The 12,094-nt window shown below is 41.8% G+C and overlaps 1 protein-coding gene across 1 annotated transcript in view; it reads left to right on the forward strand.

Annotated features, from left to right (window-relative positions):
• LOC129699236 (uncharacterized) overlaps window positions 1-12,094 on the forward strand; it is an 89,333-nt gene that overhangs the window by 20,469 nt on the left and 56,770 nt on the right. The window contains exons 4-7 of the mRNA XM_055638852.1: window positions 2,866-2,996; window positions 3,414-3,580; window positions 10,389-10,474; window positions 11,627-11,707. Coding sequence (XP_055494827.1) covers window positions 2,866-2,996; window positions 3,414-3,580; window positions 10,389-10,474; window positions 11,627-11,707 — 465 coding nt within the window. The remainder of the gene's footprint in view (window positions 1-2,865; window positions 2,997-3,413; window positions 3,581-10,388; window positions 10,475-11,626; window positions 11,708-12,094) is intronic.

Below are 12,094 nucleotides of genomic sequence, written 5' to 3' on the forward strand. Positions count from 1 at the left end.
TTAATTCCCTTGTCTAAATCGTTAATATATATTGTAAACTAGACTAAGTGGGACCCGTTGGGTCCCAGCATCACACGGGAGGACTGGTCACCAACACAATATTCCACCTCTCCACCAATTCCAATATTGCTCGCCAGTAGGGGTGAGGGGGGGCTTTCTGTTGCGCTAGTATAAGTGTTACGGGCCGAAGGTACTGGTTTCCAGAGGGCTAGTACAGACATTGTGGGCCAAATGGATTCTTGGGCTGGCAGCCAACTGTTGCAACGATTTTAAAAGCCAAGCCAAGGCAAACAATTTGGATGCAGCCACCCGACAACCAAAATTCATTTTGTGAACACAAACTTGTTAAAAAGGCGAGGCAAACAATTGGGCAGCAGCCACCTTACAGCCGCATCGAGGGGACTCACCGTGTAGTAGACGTGCGTTCAGTGTTATTCGCAGCTCAGAGAGCCGTGACCCTCTCGCTTCCTGGATCTGGCAGAGACTGAGTGAGGAACTACACTTCCGGATTTTATAGTCCCTCCCCACTGCCGCAAGCGGGGGCAGCAGAGAGAATGGGGAATTTTTATAAAACATGAATATCTCCAGCAGCACCAGAGTGGGCCAAAAGCAGTCAAGATCAGACTTATATTAATATAGATAACTGGGATCCCAGCACTGAGCCTTGCTACTAGTCACAAGTTCAAATCTCACCATGGCAGAAGTGGAATTTATATCTCCCTCTGACTTAGTAAGTATAATATCAAAGGGTCTGAAGAAGGATCTCGACCCGAAACGTCACATATGCCTTCACTCCAGAGATGCTGTCTGACCCGCTGAGTTACTCCAGCTTTATGTGTCTATCTTCGGTTTAAACCAGCATCTGTGGTACACAAGTACAGGTACAACATCAATGTTTGTTATTTTCAAGTGCAAGAAAGAACTGCAGATGCTGGTTTATTTATTTGTCAGATTGCCATCAATTCCAGTTTCATGCTTTTTGAAAGATTTATGATCACATTACAAATTGGCTAAGTTGTCATTAAGTTGGTGTGTCTTTATTTTAATTAAGTCAGAAAAAGCACATTAGTTCACCTTGACTCAGTTGCAGCTACTTCTGAATCAGGAGGTCATGTTGCAACCCACTCCATTGAACCACTCCACCCCACAGATTTAGACAATAGGTGCGGGAATAGGCCATTCGGCCCTTCGAGCCAGCACCGCCATTCAATGTGATCATGGCTGATCATCCACAATCAGTACCCCGTTCCTGCCTTCTCCCCATATCCCCTGACTCCACTATCTTTAAGAGCCCTATCTAGCTCTCTCTTGAAATGAGAACATATAATCTAAAGTGACACACCACTAGGCTGTTCAGGATAAACTACAGAATGTACTGACCTTTTTCCTCCAGTGTTCTGGCCAATATTTATTTGTCCTTAAAACAGCAACATCAAGATTAGCTGTTATTATATTAGGAATTGCAAATGCTGGAATCTAGACAAGAATGCAAACTGATGGAAGAACTCAGCAGATCAGGCAGTAACTCAGGAGGGAATGGACGGATAAAGTCTTCAGTCGGGACCTTTCTTCGGACTGATGGAGTGGGGGGGGGTCAAATAAAGTCAGACAAGTGATAGGTGTACACAGATGAGGGAGGATGATTGGCAGAAAGGTGGAGTAAGTGACAAATGCTAGACGTGCAAAGGAGTCTAGTTTCTGGTGCCTCAGTCGACGTTTCAGATCGGGACTCTTCATCTAGACATTCATTTACCTGCACATAATGCTGTTGGATTTTGTGCATAAATTGATGTGTTACTTCTGTACTGAACTGAATCTCAACTTTAAATGAGCTTCATTTTCCACGAAGAACAATTAATATTGATTTAAATCATAATTAACTTACCACCTCCTGCCCCATCCAATTGAGCACATTTTTAAAAATCATTTTTATCATCTCAAGCTTTGGGCTCTTTCGATCATGCCACTGTGAACCACTGATGTTACAACTCTATTTAAATGCAAATGGAGGTTGCACAAAAGGTTCAGTAATGGGAAGAGCACCACTAACCATCGGAAGATGTGACATTCTTCAAGTGTGCAATTTGAAAGGAGTCAATAATGACAAACATGAACTATTTGTTCTGGCGTTAAATTAGAACCACCATTTTGGGGAATGTGGATGTGGAGAGGATGTTTCCACTAGCGGGAGAGTAGGACCAGAGGTCATGGCCTCAGAATTAAAGGACGTTCCTTTAGGAAGGAGATGAGGAATTTTCTTTTGTCAAAGGGTGGTGAATTCATTGCTGCAGAAGGCTGTGGAGGACAAGTCAGTGGATATTTTTAAGGCAGAGATCGATAGATTAAGTCAAGTCAAGTCAAGTTTATTTGTCACATACACATACGAGATGTGCAGTGAAATGAAAGTGGCAATGTTCGCGGACTTTTGTGCAAAAGACAAACAACAAAACAACCAAACAAATTATAAACACAATCATAACACACATATTCTTTTACATAATAAATAATGGAAGGAAAAACGTTCTGTAGATTATTGATTAGTACGGGTGTCGGGGGTTATGGGGAGAAGGCAGGAGAATGGGGTTAGGAGGGAGAGATAGATCAGCCATGATTGAATGGTGAAGTAGACTTGATGGGCTGAATGGCCTAATTCTACAATCAATTATGAACTGATTACAATCCTTCCCCATTCGTCAGATAGTAAAGGTTTTGACATTATTGACTAATAATATTTGTCAATATTTGGTAAAAGTGTAAGATCGGGTCACATTATTATATGGCTATATAATTTAAGCTTCGAACACCAGTAGAGCAAGGAAGCCTGTTTAAGAAAAAAAATGATCATTTTAAAACTTTCCTGCATAGATATATCGGATTATTGTTGTTCACGCACGCTTTCCATGGTCCATCACTTTTGCACATCCAAATGATGCTGCTGAGTTTGAGTGCCCTATAATCCTCAAGGCTTTCTACCAGCCAGTCTCTATCAAAGGAAGGTAAGAACCTTTTCTTGAACTTACTGACTCAAATGAATGCTCTTTCTTCCACTACCACATCAAAAGAACCGGGTGATTTCTTTCTGGCGTGCAACCATGTTGTGTCCCAAACTCCCAACTACAGCTGACACCCTTTTCATCTCTAGCCTTTGTCGCTTACTCCACCCATCGCTGCCAATCAACCCCCCCCCACCTGTATCCACCTATCACTTCTCTGGTTTTGTCCTGCTCCCACCTCTTTTTTTCCAGCCTTTTAAAGCTTAGGTTTCTACCAAGAGCAAAGGAAAGCTGAGGCTCGGACTAGATCAATGGTATCCTAATCAGTTGTAAGCTGCTCCCACAATGTTGCTCTGCTGTTTATGCAATGATCATGATTGTTCAACATTTTAATTCATGTTATTGTTTCTTATTGCAAAGTGATCACAAGCACATTTTCTCAGAATCAGCTGTTAAATACCTCACTCGAAAGACAATGTGTGATCCTATCGATGAAACTCCCTTTGCTCAAGATTGGTATGTCCCAGAATACGAATTGGACAGAAGAATGTTGGATGCCACTATTTATTGTTGCTTCAAATATCGAGGTACACTTAATCTTTTTGGCAATATTTTCCAAAAATGTTCACGTTTTAAATAAAAATTGAATATCTTAACCAAATTATTCACTTAATAATTTCTGCATGATACAGAGGACATTCCTCCAATTTTCCACTTGTACTGTAGTTTTAATTCATTGGAACAAGCTTCAAATGATCTCAGGGAAACGATCACTAAACTCAGATCAGAATATGTAGACTGTCTTGCATACTCAGAGGTTGTAGTCATAGTCATACAGCGTGGAAGCAGGCCCTTCAGCCCAACCTGCCCACACCGCCCAACATGCCCCATCTACACTAGTCCCACATGGCCGCACTTGACCCATAACCCTCTAGGCAAGGCAAGGCAAGGCAAGTGTATTTGTATAGCACCATTCGTGCAAACAGCAATTCAAGGTGCTTTACAGGAAAGAAAAAACAAAATAGTCAATAATTAAAAATTGCAAAATAAGCAATACGACAAATGTATGAATAAAAAAACAACGTCAATGAAACAATAAAACGATTTTAAAAAGCACATAAAAGGGTTAAAATTAGATGGTTAAGATTACCTGCATGTCGGATTTATGGACAAGCTATAGTAAACAACAGTATTTTTAGGCCTGATTTAAATGCGCTTACAGTCTGTGCACACCTCAGGTGTTCAGGGAGCTTGTTCCACAGGAGTGGAGCATAAAAACCGAATGCTGCTTCAGCCTTTTTAGTTCTGACCCTGGGAACACAGAGTAAACCTGTCCCTGAAGACCTGAGGAGTCTAGGCGCCTCATATACAACAAGTAGGTCAGAGATGTATTTTGGACCTAGACCATTCAGTGCCTTGTAGGTCAGTAACAGAATTATAAAATCTATCCTCTTACACACAGGGAGCCAGTGCAAAGATTTAAGGACAGGTATAATGTGGTCCATTTTCTTGGTGTTGGTCAAGACTCTGGCAGAGTGGCATTTTGGATAAGCTGCAGTTGTTTAATTGATTTTTTATTGAGACCTGTAAAGATGCCATTACAATAATATAACCTACTAAAAATATATGCATGAAGTTTTTCAGTGTCTTCTTTGGACAGAAATCCCTTGATTCTTGCTAAACCGTTTCCACCCATGTACCTGTTCCCATCTACATCTATACTAGACTAAGTGGGACCCGTTGAGTCCCCCCACGCAATATTCCACCTCTGCACCAATTCCAATATTGCTGGCCAGTGGTGAGGGGAGGGGGGGCTTTCTGGAGCGCTAGCATGGGTGTTGTGGGTCAACTCAAGCACAGTGAGTGCAGGGCCAACAATCTATTTCAATCCATTCCAAGTCAAGTCAAGTCAATCCATTTCAAGTCAAATCAATCCATTTCAAGTCAATTCAATCCATTTCAAGCCAAGTCAATCCATTTCAAGCACAGGGTAGGCCAAACAACTCATGGCATTGTCATTTCATTTCCAAATTTGCATTGCTGTTTCAAGCACAGGCAGGGCAGGCCAAACAACTAATGGTATTGTCATTAAGGGCTAACAAATCATTTATTGCAAATACGTTGCAGACTCACAGTTCAGTTGATTCACAGCTTAGAATCACAGTTGTGGCCTCTCCCTCGCGATCTTCCAGAGTAACTGACTCGCGTCCAAGCATCCGGGGTTTTATAGTCCTGCCCCCCACCCCCCCCCAGACGGGGTGTTACCTTCATCATGGTGATTGACAGGCGAGAGGACCAGTTAGCTGATCTCGAGATTTTTTAAACACTCATAACTTTTTTATTTTTAATCGATCGGAAAAATCCTCGAGGCTGCCTCAGCGGAGGACTGTGAGTAAGATGGCCAAAAATCATAGCGATATAGGTTAGCGTTTTTTCTAAAATCAATATACAGCGCAGACAGGAAGTGGTCAAGATGAGACTTTTAGTTATATAGATATTATTAAAACTCTCATCTTGTTTGCTATTATGTCTGTGATTCAGTCTGTCTGTCTGTGATGAGTGTGATCCTGATATTACGCCAAAACGGTACACGATAGAGCTACAATTTTTGGACCACCTTACTCACCATTGTCCTGTGTTGTGGTGTATCAAATTATCATTCAGATTGATGGTATAGTTTACAAGTTATTCACATTTTAAACGTTACAAAATCCAGTTTCTAAAAAATCCCTTGAACTTGCAATTGAACTTTTCATAAACTGCCCATCAGCAGTGTTTCACCCCACAATGACATCACAATGGAATCTCATTTACATTAAAAAAAAACCCAGCAGCTTCCACCTCACAATGACGTCAAGGGGGGTAGGGAGGGGAGATGGGTTTTGGAGGAGGAGGGAGATGGAGGGAGTGGGGAGGGGAGGAGGAGAGGGGAAAGAAGGGGGAGTGTGGAGGGGGTGGGAGTGCTGGGGGATGAAGGTAAATGAGCCGCGCATGGGCAGTTGGGGGCTATTGGTGAGTGGTGGAATATTGCATTGGGCAATGGGTGAGTTGTGGAATATTGCATAGGGCAATGGGTGAGTGGTGGAATATTGCGTTGAGGGAATGGGGCCCAATGGATCCCACTTGGTCTAGTGTCTCTTAAGTGTTATGATAATACCTGCCTCAACTACCTTCCCCGGCAGCTTGTTCCATACACCCACCACCCTTTGTGTAAAAAATGTTATTTCTCGGGTTCCTATTAAATCTTACCCCTCTTCCCACCTCATATCACCACACAAACTGAAAATATCCAACATTCAACTTCGCCAGAGTCGCCACATGAGATATTGCAAGCAGAGGCCATGTGGATTTGTGTAGGAAGGAACTGCAGATGCTGGCTTAAACTGGAGACAGACACAAAAAACTGGAGTGACTCAGTGGGACAGGCAGCATCTCTGGAGAGAAGGAATGGGTGGCGTGCTGTGTGAAGAAGGGCCAAGACCCGAAACGTCACCCATTGCTTCTCTCCAGAGACGCTGCCTGTCCCACTGAGTTACTCCAGCTTTTTGCGTCTATCTTCGGCCACGTAGATTCGGTTTGAAGAGGCATTTGAAGCAACATAAACAACAACTTTTGACGTACAAGGTTGGCATGCTACAATTCAGAGTAACCTCTGACACCTTATAATGTACCCCTCTATGGAATCAGAGTAGTCATCGCACATGCATTGTTGTAGAACACCCGATCCATTTTGTTTCTGGAATCTTGATATTTAGGGAGTGATATCAGGCTAACATTTTGGAATTCACCAGTTTAGTTTATTGTCATGTGTACCAAGGTACAGTGAAAAGCTTTTTGTTGAATGCTATCCAGTCAGCGGAAAGACTATACATGATTACTATCTAGCTGTCTACAGTGTACAAATATAGGATAAAAGGAAATAATGTTTAGTGCAAGATAACGTCCAATAAAGTTCAATGAAATATAGTCTGAGGGTCGCCAATGAGGTAGATGGTAGGTCGGGACTGCTCGTTGGTTAGTGATAGTCATTCTTGTTGCTGGGAAGAAACTGTCTCTGAATCTGGAGGTATGAGTTTTCACACTTCTGCACCTCTAGCCTGATGGGAGAGGGGAGAAGAGGGATTGTAATCTCAATTGTTCAATATTTTCAAGACCGCAGAAAATATGTTTTTAGATATTAAGGGAATCAAGGGAATGTGGGGGCCGTGCAGGAAAATGGATGCTTCTCATCTCTTTTGTTCAAGACATCTAAGATGGGGAAGTTTAACATTGCTTCTACCGTGCATATATTCTAATGCATTTTGGTTTGATTATTTACAACTATATATGTGGCCAAACATTTGCAATAAAAGACTATGGGTCATCAATTATAATCCTAACTAGATTACCAAAATGAAATCAAGTATACTCTGAGAAATAATATGACTTACAGGACTCATCATTGGCTTTTTATTTTGTTCTTAATCCTAAATCATGTCAAAGGCTTAAAATATCAAAATGTTGATATATACAGTACATACCTGGCGATTAAAATGTCTTACTTATGAAGTGATGCATGACTTAATTAAGAACACCAATGAGCAGCTTAAATAAATTTCAGGAAGATTATCAAGGCACAATCAAAATAGACAATAGGTGCAGGAGTAGGCCATTCGGCCCTTCCAGCCAGCACCGCCATTCAATGTGATCATGGCTGATCATCCACAATCAGTACCCCGTTCCTGCCTTCTCCCCATATCCCCTGACTCCGCTATCTTTAAGAGCCCTATCTAGCTCTCTCTTGAAAGTATCTAGAGAACCGGCCTCCACCGCCCTCTTGAGGCAGAGAATTCCACAGACTCACAACTCTCTGTGTGAAAATAGATGACATATTTCAAGCAGAATACGTTTACAAATAAGGGGGCAGCACAGTGGTGCAGCTGGTAGAGCTGCTGCCTCACAGCACCAGAGACTAAGGTTCAATCCTGACCACAGGTGCTGTCTGCATGCACGTTCTCCTTGTGATCACGTGGGTTTCCTCTGAGTGCTTCGGTTTCCCCCCCGCATCCAAAAGACGTGTGGGATTGTGGGTAAATTGTAAATGTACCTCTGTAAGTTGTCTCTAGTGTGTAGGTAGTGTGTAGAAAGTGGGATAACACAGAACACGCGGACTCAATGAACTCAACGGCCTGTTTCCACACTGTATCTTTCAATACATCAATCAATTCAACTGGAGGTTGTGATATTTTAAAACTACATTGATTTCCAGCAATGTTTGGTGAGAAACCAGTTATTTGTTCTGATTGAGTTAAAGCACAATAGTCTTATTTTAATTAAAGTTGGTTCAGAAACCACTTGGTTTTAAAATAATTAAAATCGATTTTCTGCCTTGTACAAATGTGCTTCCATTTTTTATCCCATACAGCTCAGAGATATCAATCACATTAACATATTGTTTGATTAGCCGCATTCCTTCAGCAAATTTTTCATCACATTTCATCTCAAATGCCTTCATTAAAAAATAGCAAAAGGGATAATACAATGAAAGATCTCTCCTAGATTCTCATTAAATAGTAATAAGTAAACTTGTTTGACCCCTGTTCACTGCAGATCATTTTCCCAATTTTTCCCAATTTCACTGGGTGTTTTGCACATTTTCGTCTATCTTTTCCTTATATTCCCATTGCCAATTGTCATTTCATGGATAGTGGACAGAACGTGGCTTTAGCTAAATCTATTCAGGCACTGGGTGACAAGGAAGTTCATAAGACTGTCACGGGATGATTGTATTTTAGAACTATGGAAACTAGAAATTAGGTGCAGGAGTAGGCCATTCGGCCCTTCGAGCCAGCACCGCCATTCAATATGATCATGGCTGATCATACAGAATCAATACCCTGTCCCTGTTTTTTCCACATACCCCCTTGATTCCGTTAGCCCCTAAGAGCTAAATCTAACTCTCTCTTGAAAACATCCACTGGATTGGCCTCCACTGCCTTCTGTGGCAGAGAATTCCACAGATTCACAATTCTCAGGGTGAAAACATTTTTCCTCATCTCAGTCCTAAATGGTCTACCCATTATTCTTAAACTGTGACCCCTGGTTCTGGTCTCCCCCAACATCGGGAACATTTTTGGTGCAGCTAACCTGTCCAATCCCTTAAAAATGTTATAAGTTTTTATAAGATATCCCCTCATCCTTCTAAATTCCAGTGAATATAAGCCCGGTCGGTCCATTCTTTCATCATATGTCAGTCGTGTCATCCCGGAAATTAACCTGGTGAACCTATGCTGCACTCCATCAATAGCAAGCGTTTTCGCCTTCTCCGCTGAAGATTCTGTGCTTCCAGGCCAGATGAAGGGAGCTATACGCATTTGGAATCATTCGATATGGAAATGCATTTTGCCAATGTGTACGCAAAACAAATGAACAAAGGGATATATTTGCATGAGTCATAGAATCGTGTAGTATGGAAACAGGTCTTGTGGTCCAACTCGTCCACACTGACCAAGATGCCCCATGTAATGCGTGCATTTGGCCTATATTCCTCTAAACCTTTCCTGTCCGTCTGCCTGTCCAAATGTCTTCCAAATTTAGTTGTTGTGCTGCCTCAACTACCTCCTTTGGCAGCTCATTCCATATATCCGCCACCTTCTGGGTGTAAAAGTTATCCCTAAAACCTATGCCCTCTGTTTCTTGATTCCTCTACCCTGATAAAAAGGATTCTGTGCTTTCACTGTATCTATTCCCCTCATGATTTCATACAGCTCCATCAAATCACCCCTCATCCTCCCTGTACTCTAAGAAATAAACCCGAGCCTGCCCAACCTCTCCCTTTAGCTCAGAGAATCCCTTTTATCCCTCCCTTTAGCTCAGGGAACCTCTCCCTTTAGCTCCTCGTAAATTGTATCTGCATCCTTTACAGTTTAGTGGCAAGGTGACCGAAACTGAACACAATGCTTGCTGGTAGATAATAATGCTGGAGACACTCAGCGGGTGAGGCAGCATCTATGGAGCGAAGGAATAGGTGAGGTTTCGGGTCAAGAATCTTCTTCAATCACACTGTGTGCTTTGATAGCCGTCCTCACTTTCCGCAACTTCTCCAATATTGGTAAACGTATTAACCAACCCATCTATATTTACATCCAAGCCATTTATATGTCACAATCAATAGCGGTCCCAGCACAGACAATCTCGACCCGAAACGTCACCTATTCCTTCGCTCCATAGATGCTGCCTCACCTGCTGAGTTTCTCCAGCATTTTTATCTACCTTTGATTTTTCCAGCATCTGCAGTTCTTTCTTTAACAATACTTGCTGGTCTATTTTGTGACCATTCAGTTTCCTAATGCTCTTACAGGCTTATATGGGCCATTTAGCCAAACCTATGATTACAGTTTTGCTCTCGCTTTCAAGGTTGTCCAAATGCGATGGCACTGTCAGAAATCGGCGCCCATATACAGCAGTGTTCATACCGGCCACCAGCAGAATTGGATTCTAAGGTTAGTTATTTGAGGAAAATAAACCAACTTCTTATTTCTTAGAAGCTTCACCGCTGTCCTGCTTAGTTTTACTGTTTCACTTGTTAGTTACACTTGTTACCACCTTCTCCACAGCCAACAATGGACCATTGTGAGCTCCACCTTACCTTAATCATCATTGCTGGCTTTGGTTTGTCCTTTTGCATACCTTTCACTCATTTGTTCTTTGTACCTCTTCATATCTCTAGTTCTCATAAGTCTGAATAAGGGCCTCGACCCAAAACATTTGTTTTCTCCAGAGATGCTGCCTGACCTGCTGAGTTACTCCAGCATTTTTTGTCTATCTTCGGAGTAAACCAGCATCTGCAGTTCCTTCCTAAAACGTTAATAATTGTATTATCTGCCCGCATCAAGATGCAGTGTTTATAAAAGCAAGCAATTTATACATGAAAGCTTTTCACTCTAATTCGGTACATGTGACAATAAACTAAACTCATCTCAACATGTAGTATTCTGCTAAAGCTGCTCTGTCCTTCAGAAACAATCCGGTTAATTTGAGTGTAACCACAGCCTACATTCCAGTCGTCCTGAAGTAATCCTTCACTTCTTTGTTACTATCTCTACCCATCTGCAAATCACCCCATCTTATCTGCATCCACTTTTCACTTGCCAGGTTTTCCCTGTCCCTTCCCCCTCCCCGCTCTTCTCCAGCTTTCTCCCCACCACTCTATCAATCGAAATGTCGTCTGTCCATTTCCCACCACAGATATTTCCCGACTCGCTGAGTTCCTCCAGATTATGTCCAACTTGCGTTTGTTTCTCTTTCAATTTTAGAGGCAAACCAAAATCAATAATGAATGAACATGTACAGTGGTATAAACGCAATCGGAAATTCCGCATCTTCCTTTCTTCTTCCCGCCCCCCCTCCCCCCCCCACCCCCTCATCAGTCTGAAGAAGGGTCTTGACTCGAATCGTCGCCTATTCCTTCGCTCCAGAGATACTGCCTCACCCGCTGAGTTTCTCCAGTATTTTTGTCTACCTTCGGAAATTAAAATTATTATTTAATTCTGTTCATTAGCAGATTACTGACTATCTCTTATTTATTGATTCCTTTTATAGAAGTTCATATTCGTAATTATTCTTTAATAATCCATATCTTTGATATGCCTTAGGACGTTACAGGGACTTCATGGTATCAAACCGAATTTGGCCTCACACCAAAGCTTAAACATGCGCTAAAACATTCTGTAGAGGTAAAAAGTGAGAACTTTTCCTGCATTATATTGTTAATATTTTTTAATGCATTTTTGAAAAGAGTAAAACTCTCAGTAAAAACGTATGTGAATGACTTGAAGAATTGCTGTAGATGATAATATCAAATACTAAATAGGAATTACAGCTTTCTGTTAGACATGGTTGTTGACATTCTTCAGTCCCCTGCCATGCTGTCATTTTGCTCTGAAAGTAGACAGCAACATTATGAACCTGATGTAAAATTGATTCCCATTTTGACACCTCCACCTATCCCACTGTCAGGCTATTTATTGGATATAAACCAGAAACATAGAAACATAAAAAATTTACTGGCAGGAGTAAGCCATTCGGCCCTTCGAGTCAGCAATATGTCCATGGCCGATCAT

The sequence above is a fragment of the Leucoraja erinacea genome, chromosome 8 (genome assembly GCF_028641065.1).
Source record: "Leucoraja erinacea ecotype New England chromosome 8, Leri_hhj_1, whole genome shotgun sequence".
Lineage (NCBI taxonomy): Eukaryota > Metazoa > Chordata > Chondrichthyes > Rajiformes > Rajidae > Leucoraja > Leucoraja erinaceus.